This window comes from Melanotaenia boesemani, chromosome 12 (assembly GCF_017639745.1).
Source record: "Melanotaenia boesemani isolate fMelBoe1 chromosome 12, fMelBoe1.pri, whole genome shotgun sequence".
NCBI lineage: Eukaryota > Metazoa > Chordata > Actinopteri > Atheriniformes > Melanotaeniidae > Melanotaenia > Melanotaenia boesemani.
This window is the reverse complement of record NC_055693.1, coordinates 16,576,699-16,595,230: the sequence shown is the minus strand read 5'-3', so window position 1 is coordinate 16,595,230 and position 18,532 is coordinate 16,576,699. Positions and strand designations below refer to the sequence as shown.

The 18,532-nt window shown below is 37.0% G+C and overlaps 1 protein-coding gene across 1 annotated transcript; it reads left to right on the top strand.

Annotated features, from left to right (window-relative positions):
• The first annotated feature begins 13,927 nt into the window (after nucleotides 1–13,927).
• Nucleotides 13,928–18,281, top strand: dct (dopachrome tautomerase). Its single transcript, XM_042001575.1, has 8 exons — nucleotides 13,928–14,216; nucleotides 14,339–14,638; nucleotides 15,140–15,240; nucleotides 15,768–15,934; nucleotides 16,057–16,236; nucleotides 16,502–16,637; nucleotides 16,737–16,938; nucleotides 17,672–18,281. Exons 1-8 carry the CDS (start codon nucleotides 13,928–13,930, stop codon nucleotides 17,845–17,847), a joined length of 1,551 nt encoding a protein of 516 aa, XP_041857509.1. The 3' UTR covers nucleotides 17,848–18,281.
• The last annotated feature ends 251 nt before the right edge of the window (nucleotides 18,282–18,532 follow it).

Genomic DNA, 18,532 nt, shown 5'->3' with positions numbered 1-18,532 from the left:
TCACATTGGAGGCACATCAAGTGTTATGAATACCAAACTAATAACATGTCCAGCACTTAAAATACTTTAAAAGCTTTGTGCAAAGCTGTGATGCATGATACTAAATGTTCATGAGGAGTTTCATGAAGCCTGAATGAATGAACTGATAAGGCTTTCTGAATGTGCTTATATGTCAGATGTTATCATAAGCGTAACTAATTTTTAGGAATCTAGTTAATGTTAAATAAAGAAATGAAACATAGTAACAGTACACGCTTTGGTCTTTCACTGTATATATTGATAGTCAATATAAAGGTTTCTACATAAGATTTAAAGCCACGGCTGCCTCATGTTTTCATAAGCCGCCTGCCTGATGCCCTGATATCATTATGTCTGAGTGTTAAACCCTTTATGTGCCTGTAAGACATTTGTCGAAGTGAGATTAGGCAAATTAGCATACATATGTATCACCAGTTCAACCATGTTGACCTTAGAGGGATGCACAATGCTTTGCTCATCTCTAATTCGCCAAGGGCTGTCCCACAAGCATGTGGATTATCACCTGGCTTCAATAGCTTGAGATGGATCATTTTAGTATTTTTTTAAACATGAATAATACATTAATATCATATGTTTGAGGATGTTTTCTCAATTTGTTTGCAGGAGTCTGTTCTTGCTCACCTGGTTGTCATAGTATGCATGTGCCTTGTGCAACGCTGGGAGATATATTCAGCCAGTGCTGGCCTCTCTGCGAGGAACCTCAAAGAGTCTGATCACTGACTTCTCCATCTCATTTTAGGGAAATCAAAGTGTGAAAAGTCTCTCCTGAAGCAATATCTTCATCATCAGGTTGGGTCAAGAATGTTTATGAAGGCTGTGTGTCATATTACCTGTAATCTCCCGAGTATGAACTGCTGTATTTCTTACTTCTCTATGCTCCCAGGAGGGAAAAAATACGAAAATTATCTTGCATTGCACCTTTTCCGCAACACCTCAACATGGCAAATCAAAGCCTCAAAACCGTACATGTCGCTGTGCCCAAGGTCACCGAGAGAAATGAGAAATCTCTGTGTACTGTACAGTCCATCCCTATAAACATGCCACACAGCCTCTGAAGTCTGACTCTGCTTTAAAGGAGTCTAAGTTTGTTTAATAGTACATAATGCAATAAGTCGATGGTCCCCTGCTGGAGTTCAGAGGGGGAATGCTTGAATTAGGTTGAGGGCAAGTGGATGGGACTGGGGGATTGGGGGGGTAGCTGAGGCGAGTTTTGTGGGAGAAACGAGTAAATGTCTGGCATTAGTGTTTTGAAGAACATCTCTATAACAACAATATTCCACCCTTATTTTTATTTATCACAGCATGTTTCCATATATTTTAGAGCTACATTTTATATCAGTGCCAGATATCTTTAATTTGTATACCCTGACTGAACCTGAGTAAATCCTGTTTTGATGCTTCCCTGTGTGGAAACCAGCCTCATTGCTGATGGGGATACACACCATACTGCACAACCTGCAGATTTATTGTTTGGGAATCATGAAGAATTTTTAATAACCTAAAATGCATGTATGGTTTTATAAGGCTAATGCAAAATTTCTTTTTGTTCCTTGAAAAACTTTGGAAAGCATGCTGGTCTCAGAGAAACAACAACTACATAATAGTTAAATGCAGAAAAAATGCACAAATCCAAATCTTTTTTAAATTTTTTTTTTATTTTATTTTTTTTCTCCACTGCTCCTCTCCAAACACGAACAACCAGTAGTTTCTTTGAGATTTCTATTACTTTTGTTGAGATCTGATAGAAAATGAAGCCCCAATCACGAGTGATGTGATTTGATTTTCAGTAAATGACTTTTTAGTTCATAAGATGGGCATAGAATGTTATAAATATGCAATATATAATTTTGCATTCATATATATATATATATATATACATATATATATATATACACACATATATATACATATATATATATAAACAAAAGCTATATTTTAATACCACTCCTTATTGCATTTATTTAAGGCAAGATTGAAACCAGTGATAAGCTGCTCTTTTACATTCTGTTTGCCTATTGTAGTTCTTTAACATCACAGTAAAAGGAAAATAAAGAGTAAAACATAACTGCATTTCATTGGGCAAAAATTAATTTTACAAATTCTGATATTATTTTTTTAGAGCACTTGAATCTTGGAAATTACAAACAATGAGAAAGCAACATTTATTATGAAAATTGATATTTCTGAGCTGATTGTGAATTATGAAATGAATAAATGCACAGGAGATACTCATTCCCTCACAGAAAAAAAAAAAAAAACAGCAGAAGAGAAGAATTTCTTTGGCACATTTCTTTATATGAAAATAGTCTGCTGTCTTATAAGAAGAAACTGTGGTTGGGTGTACTAATGTATAAGATCTGAGATAAAAGTGTGTTTTGGGATTGTGTCGGCCCTAAAACACAAGGAGAGAGAAACACACTTTTCTCTCTCTGCATATTGTTTGACTCTAAAGCTCCCACTGCTGTCTAAAACAAGTCACTGCACTAATGACTTTCTATACATATTATAAGGAAGAACGTCACATATCAAAACTGGACAGTGGAAAATGTTCACTTTGAGAATACCTCCCAATCACAAACATCATACAATAGAAATAAAAAATTTTTTTTTATGTTTTTGGGTGACACAATCACACTTTTTGACAAGATTACACTTTTCAAAACGATTCCCAGATACTCCCTGAAATCATTAAGTTAATAACCTAAAACATGAAGCAAAGGATTACACTATATATCCATCAATAAATTTGAATAATGTCAGTGAGCAGCCTTAACAAATGTTCTTTAAACTAACGTGACATTTTTTGTTCCATTTCCAAATGACCGCTGGCTGAGATTGCCGGCTCTCGTATTAATTCTCAGGTTTCCAAGGAAAAACATATCTATCATAAGTAGAAATAATGAAGTTGAAGAGCTGATGCCCCGAGGAACAGTCACAAAGAATTATATCTTTCTTTAACACAGGACACAGGCAAAAAGATAAGTACCTGTCAGTTGGCATACTCTCAGCTACATGTGCCTATCAATAAAAGAGATTATTTTCCCCAGTTATTACAACAAAGATCTTCGGGGCTCGAAGATTGCACCTTTAATGAGAAGGAATGATTTCCTCCTGCACACTCATGGCCACACTCAAAGTGAGTGAGCTGTAATGCCATCAATTTTCCCTCTCTCTCAATTTTACGAGAACTTATTAAAATGAAATATTGCCAACATTAACACGCAGGGATTATTTATTACATTTTAACAGGATTATGGTGTGCAAAGCTTGATTTGGGATTCACACCCTGCATTGTGATATCATGGTTTAGCAGTCAAATTCTGCAGACTTGTTGTAATTAACAGTGGCAAAATAGATCATTTCCAAATGATATGTTCCTCCAGAGCTAATCTTTGCATAGTGAAATGTTGGAATCCTAAAGAATGTGTTTACTGGATAGAAACTTGGATTTTGTCATTTGGCTTATTTCTCTTTTTCTCCTGAACTCCAGTCAAAAGTAAAATTTTAGTGAAGCAGGTTTAATATAGCTTAGATTGATCTGCAGCTGTCAGATTGTTTTCTTTTTTTTCCCCATTCACAGCTTTGTAGCCATGCTATAACACACTGGAACAACTATATAGATGCCTTACTAATGACAGTATAAAGAATGTGAAGAGAGTGTGTGCACCTTGATGACAGTAAAGCAATCATTTGTGTGGGCACCTTATCGCATTCACCAGAAAACAGGTCTTTAATCTCAAAACATGGCTAGCTCGTGAAACGTGCCATTAGTTATACTGATGAAGGAGCATGACTTCATACCTTAATTTGGAAGTAATGTGAAGGTCCTCAGAACAAATCTATTATAAATGGTCCAAGCAGACATCACATACAGGGGTACTACAGACATAACATACACTTTAGCCACACCACACTGTGTCTATTCAAATTTTCCTTGTTCTTTGTTATCACAAAACAGGGTTATGTTGAGGGTATTGGCTTTTAAACAAAGTATTTATACCTGATTTGTTTGTGTGTGGGAAGAAAAGAGCTCTATGACAGGATGGGAAAGCCATACAAAGTCTGGCCTTCATTTTTGCCAAGCTGCAAATAAAGATGATACAAGGCCAGAAGCTGCTGAAGTACCTGCAGATAGAAAGATACAGAGGTCCTCCTGTCTAAATATTTTTCATTTTTGTTGCATATGCAAGATACCAAGTTTTAGTTAGCCTCTTCTTTTACAAGCTGAGATACCAACAGCAATTAAAAATATGAAATAGATAAATATGGAGTAGATAAAGTGAGTGTCTAGTGCTGTGATGTGTGACATGCTCAAGAAAAAGTGTAGAACTTTCAGCATGTTCATTCAATCACACTGAAGTTGTTTGTATAAAAAAAATAAAATGGGTCAAGTGGAACAGTGCTCTTTGACAGTCCTTTTCAAAACTGGAATGAAGCCTAGGCATTGCACCGCATTTTCTCTCTTCCACATATAAACTCGTACAGGAGACACAAATTAAGCTGAATGTCTACAAGCAAACCACCGCTCTTTGATATTTGCACAGACAGGTGTAAAAATATACAGAGCGAACACACAGCAATAATAAGAGATTTATGTATGTGGGGCGCAAAAGAAACGCCAAGCTGATGCCTGGTGCTGTCAGGTTCGTTTTCCTGTTGCATCATTCACCATGCCAGTTCACGGTGAAGCCAAATATGGCAGAAGCCTCCGTTTCTCAAACCACGCGCCGCGTGATCTCTTGTCAGGCAAACAGATGTCTGAGTGCCATGAATTGTTGGATGTTTGTGTGTAAGAAATGAGTAAACAAGTTGAAATATTCCCCCTCTTAATTTGATGCACAATGCATCCTGACAGCTAATTCAGCTAAAGATCCAGTGTCATATGTCAGGTCCCTTCTGCTCAGATAGATAACTTAGTAAAGTAGCATGTTGGTAATAACTCTATGTCACCACTCACAACAAATCAGGTGTTTCTATTTGTCCTGTAACATTATCACTTCCCTCTGACCCTATCTAACCTTTTCCCTGTACAGTCAATACGCTCGTAGGTGATAAAAGACTGTGAGTGAATGGAGTGTGTGTAATGTTGCAGCCAGCAGCGATTACAGAGGTAACATGAAGACTTGGAAGCCGTACTGAAACAGGGCTTTTTGTGTGTTCTAAATTGCTGGACAGCTCCAGGGCTGACATTTAAAACATAACATCACCAAACAAAAACACATTAGAGGAGAAAAGCTGAGCAGGGGGCTTTAAGCAAAACCTGAAATTCAAGTTCTGGCGAAGGCAACTGACCCAAATTTCCTGCCCCTTCTTCTCCTTAACATGCTTCTGCAAGCTTGGGCCCTGGGGTGACGTATCCCTTACACAGGGATTGCCAGTGCATTTACATAGCATGGTTAATGAGAGATCAACACCAGGAAAGCGCCTTGAATATAAAGCTTTCTTGTAAAAATAATGAGCGAGCGATTGATCCATACTCAAACAAGCTGGGTTGCTGAGTTAATACCAAAGGCAGATTATAGCCAGTGCCAAAAGTGCCCTGGCGTGCGACGCCTTTTGCTTAGAGGGTACCCCAAACTTGTCATCACATTAGCACATGGTCAAGGAGTACATCCTACCTCTCTCATAATCTGCTTTCCTGCACAATTAGCCTTCTATAATAAGGCAGCTGTCTTAGCCGGTGGGGAGAAAAGAGGAAAATCATTGAGTTTTACATAGGGTGGATGGATCGCTTGCTGCCACTGAAATACAGCCTCTGAGGTGATTCTCCTTCCAAGTCATCACTGGTCCTCACATTAGGGCTGAACATTATAACAACATGGAGGGTTGCTCTTCTTTATTGTGCCAAGCATCTATTGCACTTTGATGAAACCAGACAAAAGAGGATAAGGAGGTTGGGGGTGGGAGGGGAAAGAGCACCCTTGGCCAGGGCATGTGTGTTTTAGCTCAGAAAATCTGAGTGAATCAGATGCTGAAGAGGGTGGAATGGTAGGGGATGGCAAGTTTGCTGAATAAAATAATAGATAATTTCATTGCGACAAAGGCAAGGAAACTATGGGCAAGAGAACAAAATAGCAGGAAGGGATGGAGAAGGGAAGGGGTTTGAAAAGAATAAGAAGAATTCAGTGCTGCTTCTTGCAAGGGAAAAGAAAAAAAAACATTGATGACACCCGGTTCCATTCTTCCGCTCTCCCCTTTCTCTGCTCCTCGCCTCGCAGCACGGCGGGCTAAGCTGGGAGCTGTAATGTCATTAAATTGCAAATGCTTTTTTTTCATTTCCGACACACACTGTTTACTTATCTGGCAAAAACATATGTTGGAAGGAATCCGTTAAATTCTGCCCATTGCCTTGGGTGAAAGTGCAATAGAAACGGGCCCACTGAGCTCCTTCTGTCGTCTCCTTTTAGCACTTTGCCTTATCTACAAGGCTGCTTAGCAGCAAACTGGCGAGTTCAATGAAAAATGAAGATACAGTGCAAGATTAGGGAAGAACAGTGAGGGGAGAAATGCTCGGAGAGAGGGTCATCCCATTGCAAATGATTTCACTCCTCTCCATCTGCATAAATGACTATTTTTAAGGCATCTCCAGCGTCTGTATATTTTTCTCACTCTGCCACACATTTAATTTCACGCCCCGTGTTCTGAATATGCTTAAATGCATATCTCTGATGCACCTTTAAGCCAGAGGAAAGAGGATGGGGGGGAGTGGGGAGGGTACGAAAGCAAAATTAAAGATAAAATGGTGTGATTTGCACTACAAGTCTATTACTTTATGGCATTTACATATAGTTTACCTCTGCAATTCCAAGATTTTCTTCTACCACCCTCCTATCAGTATTTGGGCTTGTATAAATATGTATAAATCTTTGTTGAGAAAAAATAGAATTCCTTGCACTGCACTGGAAAGTTTGAAGGGTGCACTTTCTTGCTTCAACTTCTTCTTCTGTGCCTATGAAACTGTCAGCATATCTGCTGAAGGTGCTCTCTACCAGCTTGCCCCAACAAAGGCACAGGCTCCAAGCACTTTGTGCCCCACGATCCACAGATACTCCTCCCCTCAGTGGAATGAGCGGGGAGAAGATCCCGGGTCAAGGCTTTGCCATGACTTTAGAGGAAGGGCCTGACGAAGGCTGATGCAAGCCGTGATCTGCCGCAGAAACATAGATAGATGAAATTTAAGTACTCTCACAAAGGTCTCACTCGACATGTGCGGCACTGTTGTGCTATCAAGTGGATGTGTTGTTCTACAGTGGCAAAGAAGTTTGATTTGTGAGTGGAAAGCCCGCCCCTCACACCAGACAAGAAGAAAACTGTGGATTGGCCTGGGAATGAAAAGGACAGAGAGGAAGGTTATTCAGAGCACGATTCCTTTCCTTCATTGTCTGCCTGCTTAGATTTGAATACATGCACTCAAAGAAGACGAGGAAAATGCTTCAGCCTCTCGCTTTGTTGGCCTTCTCTCTCTTCTTTTCTATTTGCAATTAAATGCATTTCAAATGGAACAACTGTACAGAAAGCATTTCTGATAAGAAGAAATTCCATTGCCTTTAACCTCCTTTGTAATGGCTTTGCAATTTCCTAGCACTCTTATTATGAGAACTCCACAATCAAAACACATCTTTGAATAGAAAATACCATACAACAAGTAAGTAGTGTTTCATTGAAAATTAAATTGCATTTAAAAATAATTTTTGGTCTGCTGTGTTCCTCAGTGCTTAAGCCAGCCTCATTGTTGCTGTTTTGTTGCTTTGTGTGTAACATTGTGTCTTGACAGAACCCTTATGTCCTGAGCAGTATCATACACACTGGTCCTTAGCATGGGATGAGATCAGTCAATTAGAATTAATGTCATCTGGTCATTTACAGCTAAACACCCTCTACATGCATTGTGTTTGCTTTGTGTGCAAAGCATCAGCTGCAAAACCAATCTCATCCTCCAGACATGAATTTTTGAAGGATTTGAACGCTGTAAATAACTCCAAACCCTCTCTTACGAGGTTTACCCCTGGAGCACTTTGTAACTTATCAGGGCTGCCTTGTGCCTCCTCTAATGCTTGCATTATGCTCAAATGTAAATCGGTAAGCTGCCAGAGAGGTGGGCGGGAATCACTGAAGAAAGAATCACTGTAGGGTCTAGCCAATATTCTGATTGGGGCATAGCAAAATAAACAGAATAGTTTTGTGTTTTAGAATCCATCTGAACAAAAATATATCACACTACTCTTATATAGTCACAATTGAAGCAGAGATGTTCATTTAAGTAATTAAAAGCAAGCTTTTGCTTTTAGCCTATCAGTACATTCAACAAAGTTTGTAGAGTTTTAATTTTCAAAATGCCAACACTAATAATAAAAGGAAACTCTAATATATTCTAAGTGAATGATGCCCAGGGGTCTGTTTTGTATTTCTAATTTCCATCTCTAATAGTACAAGAGACTGATTAGTAATTAGGACGAGCCCATTTAAATGCATGTAATGAGCATTATAGGTTTCCCATATACTGTGCGACTCATACTGATGAAAATGGATAGCATCTTCGTCAATTTGAACGCATGTTGACCTTTAATGGCAATTAATCTACAAGACACTTCTTCATGCTGCTTGTCCTTGAATTGGCTTTACAGTGTAATGAGAATATCGTCAGAATCTCCCAAATAATTGACCTGAAGCATGTTTCACAGCATAACTATTAATCTTATTTTCCAGTGAATAATTTGATCAGTTTGCTAGAGAAGTGGGTTAAACGACTACAAACTAGTGCAGAGGGATATGTGGCCCCCAGATATTAATTTGGAGATGGATAGGAGTCTTAAAGAGGATTAAAACTCTATACAGGCTACTCATTTCACACGACTGCATACCACCCAGCCCACTGTATATTCTGTCAGTCACTCCTTGGCATGCTTGAGATTTGAAATGGTGACAGTTAAAGTACAAAGATGTCCAATCCTAGACTATTTCATGGCATATTTGGTGGAGTGCAAGCTGTAAGGGCCAGTCATTCCACTGAGCCCAAAAAGCCAAGAGAAACAGCAACACTGCCCCCCTCCTATTGTCTATAGCCACTGCATTTGCTCAATCTGCCTCCAAAAATGTGTATGTAGTGTCAGTGTGACAATGAAAGCCACTTTGGAACATACTGATTTGTAGGAAGCATTTAAAATTTTTATAAATGTGATTTTTATCACATCTCATCTGTTAGTTTGAATATTTTTTCCTTATTTGTGTCCTGTCTCATTACAGGAAATGACTGAACCATCAATGTTTTCTGTTCTTCATGTTATATGTTATGTAGAGTAGAATCTGGTTTGAGCGCATCCAAAAAAACAAAAAACAAAAAAACTTACCATGAATATGGAGAAGGAACCGCAAAAGCCCAGCAGGGCTTGCTCAAAGGCTCCTCACATTACATATCATTAAGATACAAGCAAAAACATTTAAATTAGTCGCTTTTCACCAGTTTCTAGGATGCTGAGCTCCATTCTCTGTAAATGTAACTGAAGTGGCCTCAATTAAAAATGTGAAAAGGCCTCTATTATTTAGCCAACACATGTTGCTATAAAACATTATGCAGAGTAGATTAGGTATTAAGTGCAACATTCTCTGAACTGTCAAGAAAATGGATGCATTTCTCCATCCACATATTAACAATTGGTTAATTTCTTCTCTTTTGAAAGATGTTTTACTGATTGTTTAATCTAGATGAGAGTGAATTATTCGCTATTATGCACATCACTATGTTGAACCTGAGAGGGCTGAAAAGCTCTAACTCCATATGAAAAGACAAATGATAATAGATAGATTTAAATCTATTTAGAGATATGCTAATTATTCTTCATGCTGTTTCCTTAAAATCTTCTTAGGGTGAGTCCTGCTCTGACTGTTCAAGATTTTTTTTTTTAATAAATAAATGATCAAGTCTTCGTGATTCCATTAGCAGTATGTTATATGACTCTCACTGTCACGTCTTGCATGCCATTGTAAGAGCGTGTTTATTTCATCCTGGCTCTCTGGCACCATCCTGTGTTTCAGTTTGAATAATGAACTATGTTTATTTACACATTTGAAAGTGGACACTTAATGTAGAAAGAACTGTTTCCAATAAAAAATTACAATATCAAAACATCTGAAAGACATTGATTTTAATGAGACAGCACAGTAATGCTTGTGCCAGTGTTTTTACTATGACCTCTTATTCTCTAATTTTACTTTTCTTACCATTTTGTAAATATAACCAAAATGCAAAACTACCAAAGCAATAATGTCTTCTGTTTAAATATCTGAATAATACTGGGTGATTTGGATGATGTATATTTTTTTATGTTTTAAATTCAGGGTCAAGCAGTGTGTTTTACTCAGTGATTTTTATGTCTCACTATGCAAAGAAAAACAGACATTACTAAGGGTAACAAGGGAAAGACATATCTTAAACTTGATATTCAAAGAAATCCTCACACTAGAAAAAAAAAAGAAAATCTGTGTGAGTTCATATGAACATGCAGCTGTGTGATCTTAGGATTTAATTAAGTTTAATCTGGAAGATTCAGCCTTTGTTATGCTTTTCTTTTTTGCATCTCCCTTTTGCCCCATTCCTGCATGTATTTCATAGTCGGCTGACATACAGCACCTTTTGATAATTTCCCAGTCATTTGACTGTTGGATAGCAATTAAAACTTTTGTCTGCTTTAATCCTTTGGTCTAAGGTTATACTTTTATAATTGAATCAGTTATGGTATCCATTATGCAAACATTAATGTGTCATTTGCATCTAGCTTCTGATTAATTTTTAAAAAGGAGCTTAAGCAAACTGGGCAAATCCATGTCAAATCTTTGTCACCCAAAGTCCATCAGATAGCTGTAGTTAGTCCAGAACGCTGCTGCTCGAGTCCTCACTAAGACCAAAACAGTAGATCATAGAACTCCAGTCCTCAGATCTTTACACTTCCTGTCTGTCAAAGAATTGACTTAAAAATCCTGCGGTTAGTTTACAAAGACCTGAATGGTTTAGAACCAAAATACAATCAGAATCTTCTGGTTTGTTATGAACCAACCAGATCCCTCAGGTCATCATGGTCAGGTCTACTTTCTGTTCCCAGAGTCAGAACTAAACATGGAGAGGCAGCGTTCAGCTTTTATGCTCCTCACATGTGGAACAAACTCCCAGAAAACTGCAGGTCTGCTGAAACTCTGCAGTTTTAAATCAGGGCTAGAAACTTTTCTATTAGATGCTTTTCATCAAAACTGTTAGATTCCCCACACTGGAACTTTATTTCTAGCATCTCATCTACTTTATTTTAGCTTTTTCTGTTTTTATTTAATTTCTTTCGCTTCTTTTAAAGTTGGTTTTAATGCACTTGTGATTGCTTCCTGAACCCCCCTGTAATGCTTTTTACATTTTATGTAAAGCAGCTTGAATTGTCTTGTACATAAAATGTGCATTACAAATAAACTTGCCTTGCTTTGCCTTATGGATCCACATCAAGCAAATACGACTTAAGATGATCAACTAATTTATGTTTTTTTTTTGTTAATTTCTAAAGTTACTTGCTAAACCTCTAGCATGTATTTTTACTCCATTTGCCTTATGTGGATTTTAATTTGATTTACATTTGTATATTTTTGTGTGATTTTCCCCTTTAAGACATCCCTTTAGTATATATATATATATATATATAGTTATTTATTTATTTATTTATTTTTACAAGAAAAACCATGACTATGAACAACACTGGTAAAATTTATCAACCCAGCTTCCCACTTGAAGTTAACATTAAATAATTTCTACAGAGAAATTATATTTGACTTGCAGGAATTCCACTTTCTAATCCTGTTAGGTGCAGTGAATTTGACATAGCCTGTTGTGTAAACGACCAGGTAGTCATACATGGTTTTCCTCATAGAATCCCATTATGTCCCATGCTTTACTTCTTTAAAAGTTTATTTGGACTATTAGACAGCAATTCAAAATCTGGCATATTTTCAGGAATCAAATCACCTCATGAAAACCTGTGACAGAATCCACAAGGTCAGTATTTAAAAAAAAAAAAAAAACACTTTTTACTGCAAGCTATCACATGACAAGCCCCTCGCTGGAATGCATCAGTAGTATGGGTCATACTAGTTTAAGGGTTAGGAGTCTCAAATGTAAAGTATTGTGTAAGTGAGTGGTCTGCTTCTGATGAAAGGTTGTTCATAAAATCTTCCAGGAATCATGTTTATGTCTTGGGGGTAGTAGGAGACAAAAAAGTTTTCACAAGACACAGTGTTCCAGCATGATGCTGTCTATCTATCTATCTATTATGATGCCTTAAAAAAAAAAAAAAAAAAAAAAAAAAAACATAGAAGAAATAATCAGCTTGTTGTCTGATACAAAAGGCAAAAGTTAAAGTGATAAAGCTATTTCTACGTAAAATAAGTAAAATAAATAGTTTATTTTAATATTTCCTAAAGAGAACTTTGCTTTCTAAGAGGTTAGGATATGATTTAATCTCTTAGGAAAATACTTAATAAAAAAAAATCCTTGTGAATTTTACCCATTAAATCAGAAATAACTGAGCGGAAAAGCAAAACATTTAGACATTAAAAAAGAATTGCAGCTTTAAATATATAATTAAATAATTTTGAAAGATTTTGATAATCTATAAGGTATAATATTATCCACTAGCATGGCTTAGTGTAGAAGAATAAAAAATCCCAAACTGGACACTCTTTTGAGGCTCATTATTTTGACTCTGTCGGCCCTCTTGTGTATTATAACCAACAGCTAAGAGACTCATTTACTATTTCAGACTGTCATTGAGCCTTATCAACTGGACATTAAAGAAGTGTTGTAGATTCAGTTTAGAAAGCTGTCTTAAAGATTAATGAATTTCTTTGTCTATTCAGTATCAGTTCTGAAGATGTAGGCAGTGGCCATGAGAAAAGGTTTGACAGTTATGTGTATAGTATAGTGAATAGATTTATATTGATTAAGATTTATAATTTTTTAGATAATACATTCTCACTTTAGATCTCATTTTAAACCAGGCTGTTCTGAGCTTGAAACTGCTGGAGGGAAAGTATGTGGCTGACCTGTTGTCATGTAGCCGGTCATGTGCTTCATGCCTGATTCATGTGACCTCACAGAGCCAGATCATTAACATTGTCTATTAGGAGTTGTGGCTGTGTTGTGTCTATCATAGCCAGTATATTATTTTCATTGCTAGCCACTAAAGCCTGTATATATCTGTGAATAATTTTAAAAATGCAATTTTCTTTTTTTTTTTTTTTAACCAGATGATCAAGCCTGCAGTTTCTAAACTTACTGTTTTTATATATGCAATAAAAGAATGTGAGCTGAGACCTGGAGTGAAAAGGTGAAAATAAAAACCTAAGAGTAGACCAGTTTTAAGTTTGAAGGGATTACTCCTGCTTTTAGATTCAGCAAAACTACAATAAGGGCACTAAAAACAGTTTATTACCATGTTTTAATTTGTTATACATTCCAGTAAATGACTCAGCCACAAAGAACAAACCACCAACACATTTTTTTTTTCTTTTTTACTGAGTATAATGGTTCCTTCAAGCATGCAGTTCACAGCCATTATGTCAGGTGATCATCACAAGACCAGTGGCTTAATCCTCTTCAGCCATACAAAAGCAAGAACAGACATTAGGGGCATTCTTAATGTGCATCTAACCAACTGGAACACAGCATGAATTGGCTTTAAGTGTTGTTTCCACAGATGTTAACTCTATCACTGAATCTAATTTGAAGATACACAACAGCGGACCGTAGCAGAGTGAAATTCCACACTCTTCAGGAGGAACTAATTGAACAAATTACAACTAAGAGTTGATCTACAAACTGATTCGTCACCATCAACTGGAGCAAACAAACAGGTGGAATATGATACTTGTTCTGGGTCTTGGTTTTCTCTGTTTACTTCTCTGTCCTGAGCCAGTAGAGGCACAGTTCCCCCGAGTGTGCTGCACAGTGGAGGGGATTCTGTCCAAACAGTGCTGCCCAGCTCTGGGATCAGATCCTGCCAACATATGTGGCTCTCTGTCAGGAAGAGGAAGCTGTGCAGCTGTTCGGGTCGACTCCAAACCCTGGGGAGGACCTTACAGACTCAGAAATGTTGATGACAGAGAGAGGTGGCCGACCAAATTCTTTAATCAGACTTGCAGATGTACTGGTGAGCTTTTTACAGTTATTTTTTGTAATGCTATGTCAAGTAACAGCTGAGGGAGATTCAGCTGAGTCTGGATTACATTTCATACTGCATATTTGACTCTTAGTTTGCTTTCTGTTTTACAGGTAACTTTGCAGGTTATGACTGTGGCCAGTGTAAGTTTGGCTGGACTGGACCAAACTGTGACCAGAGGAAAGCTCCTGTGGTGCGGAAGAACATCCACTCCTTGACCCCTGAGGAGCTCCAGGAGTTTCTGGATGCTTTGGATCTGGCTAAAACCACCATCCACCCAGATTATGTCATTGCCACTCAGCACTGGTTGGGACTGCTTGGACCAAATGGAACTGACCCACAATTTGTCAACATTTCCATCTACGACTTCTTTGTCTGGCAACATTACTACTCAGTTAGGGACACTCTGCTTGGTAAATTGGTATTTTCTATATGTATAAAATGTACTGAACCGTATTGTTCCTGATGATTATGTTGTATAACATGAAAGTAATGGTAATGAAAAATCTGCAGTAAACAAGAATAGGAATAAAAAAGCATTAAAAACTCTCATATCAGTGTCTTAAAATTGAAAATCAGTCTGTCCACTGTTTTTACAAACATTTTGTAGTAAATCAAATTTGAAAACAACACTCCAGCTCTATTTCTAGGCTGGTTTTGCTCCTTGTTAAAACAGCAACAAAACTGATTAAAGGAAGATTAGGTTACACTAAAGTTTGTTGGTAATTACAAAAAAAGGTTACATTCTTAACTCTGCCTTTAATAATTATGATTTATTTAAGAATTTAAAACCATTTCTTTTTTTTTCATGAATAAGAAATTAATAACATTCTTTGCATGTAGCTGTTGTTGAAGTCATTATTACTGTATGATCCACATTATAGAAGCTATTGTAACTTGTCATTTTCTTTTAGGTCCCGGTCGCCCATTCAAAGCCATTGATTTCTCACATAAAGGTCCAGCATTCACCACCTGGCACAGGTATCACCTTCTGAGCTTGGAAAGAGAGCTTCAGGTATGGTCAGAAGTTCATTATTTTTACTATGTTGTTGGCATGGAGATATATATTATTACATACATAAACTGTTTATTGGTGCATGGGCATCTGATATTTTGGAGACTTTTGCAAGTGCATTTGTATTTCTTTTCAAAGAACCTGCATCATGATCACTTTCAGGTTCATTATATTATTTTTAAGGTATATTTGAAGACATTTGCTTCCCCTTATATAAATAAAAAACACATGTTTCTACATCATTACAAAGACTGGGATATTCTCTGGTTTACATCCCACCAGGGGTAATTTACAATAAGGTAAAATATTTCTAGCATGCGCATATACCCGTGATCATATGGTGGAACAGGCATTAAACAGATGACGTAGACAGAAGTGGAAAAGGAGTGATATCAAACAAAGGTCTACAGATTCTGTTGCAATCAGGCCTGATATATCAGCCCTTGAAAAAAAAAATCAAGTTGCTGAGCAAATAAACATTTTTGAATGTTAATGCTAACAAAAGAACATTTGGTTTTACCTTACAGAGACTGACAGGCAATGAGAACTTTGCCGTCCCTTACTGGAACTTTGCCACAGGGCAAAGTGAGTGCGATGTGTGTACTGACGGTCTGTTGGGCGGCAGAAACCCTGAGAACCCCACCCTCATCAGTAACCAGTCCAGATTCTCCAGATGGGGGGTGGTATGTAACAGGTTAGCATAAAATATTGAAGGCAAAGTGGAAATAATTTCTGATAAACGTTGGTTAATGTGTAAGACTGTGAAAGTATTTGACATTTGTATGGATAGAGGTGAAAAATGTCCTTTGCTTTCAGCTTGGACGACTACAACCGTCTGGTGACTCTCTGTAATGGCACCAACGAGGGCTTCATTCAGAGAGGGATAATGGAGAGAGTCAACAAGCCTCTACCTACCATGAATGACGTTAGAAGCTGTCTTGGAATAAGGGACTTTGACAGCCCTCCATATTTCACCAACTCCTCCTTTAGCTTTAGGTACAACTGCATGTGATAAACCTAAAGAAATAGATGCTCTTGAAATTAACTGGAATTAAATTAAATGAAGTTTTAAACCTTTAGAAATACAGATATACCCAAGAGTAATTTTTTTTATTTTTTAGCAAATTTGTGAACAAAAATAAAATTGATGCAGCTAGTAGTTTTATTTGATTTCTTTTACTGTCAGCTAACTCATTTTAACCTTACAGAAGTTTGGAAAACTGCAGCTAGTTAAACGACTGTTGTGCTTTACAATTCACAGAAATGCTCTTGAAGGGTATGAAAAGCCAGATGGAGAGTTGGATGATACAGTCGATAACCTTCACAACCTTGTCCACGCCTTTCTCAATGGAACCAACTCTTTGTCTCACTCTGCAGCCAATGACCCCATCTTTCTGGTTAGAGTCCAATGTCATGGTTTTCCTCTCAAACCACATAGAAGTGACACATTCTTTTCCTTGTTAAATATTCATGCTTGTGTTCCTTTAACATCTCAGGTGCTCCATGCCTTTACTGACGCCATTTTTGATGAGTGGATGCGGAGGTTTGTTCCGTCCAATGCTACCTTCCCAGATGAGATGGCCCCCATAGGTCACAACAGGGACTACAACATGGTTCCTTTCTTCCCTCCAATCACTAATGAGGAAATCTACGTCACATCTGAGCAGCTGGGATATTCCTACTCAATCTCTCTAGACGGTGAGCGAATATTGAAAGAATGTGTTAAAAAAATAAGCTGACATTTTGGGAAATGAATTCAGTCTTTGGAAAGACTTAGTCGACAACATTGATTGCTCTCTTATATGCTTAAGATAATATTTATAATAATATATATTTTATTTATTTTAATGCACACAGTTTTAGATTAGTTTACTTTTTGGTGATTGCAATTAGTTTTATTGTACTTATAGTAGGATTGTAATTGCATTTTGTTAATTCTATTTTACTGTTTTATTAAGTAGTTTATCTATTTTCAATTTAACATATGGACCTTGCCATTTCCCCCCCCCAAATTTAGTAATTTCTTTTGCCTTCTTCTGCTTTGAATAGTATGTAGAATACAGTCCTTGGAGTGTTTTATTGTTGGGATGAGCCAGGCTGGAATTTGCCTTTATTGTCTTTATTAGATTTTTTGCATTTGCGCTTTGTAAAGTACTTTGCGTTACATTAGATTTTGTATGAACATGTTGTTAGTAAATGGATAAACTATGTAGAAGTCAGACATATTCATCTACAGCTGAGAAATGTTGAGTTATTAATTCTAATTCATGGACTTCAAATTTATCAAATCCCACTTTGTCAAGTCAGAGCATAAATTATTGGAGCCTAATGCAAATGACAACATCAGTATTCAGTTGTTTCGCATAAAAAAAGGAAAAAAAAAAAGAAAGAGGTTTCAGTGAATTTCTCCACCTGTGCTTCATCTTGACAGATACAGAAGGAGGATCGGCTGTCTTTGTGCTGGGCTCCACTTTAGGGGGAGTCTTCATCGGTCTCCTGGTGCTTCTCCTTATCTTTGTGCTCTACCTGCGTCAACGGAGAAACAGAGGCTTTGAACCCCTGATAAAAGCGGATTTCACAAATAGAAAGTACACAGAAGAAGCCTAGCTTTCACCTGTTGTTCTGAAACACACTGTCAGTACTCATACACCCCTCAGTGGTGCAGCAGCCAGTCTACTATGCAGGCTCAATTGTGAAGCGAGACACAAACATTGGTACTGTAACTAAATGAGAAATGAATTTAATTACATGTTTGAATAATAGTCTGAATCATGAACTATCTTAAATAAATGTAAATTTAACTACAACATGAATGTTTTTTTTTTGACATTTCACAAAATGACCACAGTCACAAATCTATTGGAATGTTTTTAATAACAATTTATTCTCAAGAACAGTAACAAAACACAAATGCAATCATTTTGATTGCACTGAAAAACAGTAAGGCATATTTGCTCAACTAGTTCTTTACCTCGGTTTGATATTATATTCAAATGTTTTTGTTTTTTTCAAAATTTTCCTATTTGGGATTTGATGTCATACACCAATGCATTAATTGTTAAAAAAAGAAAGTGAAAATCTTTTCTGCTCATTCAATTTCTCTGATAATTTTTCATAGACCAGACATCTATTTTCATCATTTTATTGCAAAAATATTAAAAGTTGAATGATATAAAACATAAAAAAGGGCATCCTGTGAGATCAAAAGTCCTAATAAAGAATAATTTTCAATGAAACCCATGACATTCTCTCAGTACTTTTTGTTCTTGCAATGTGGATGCAAGTGCTTAAA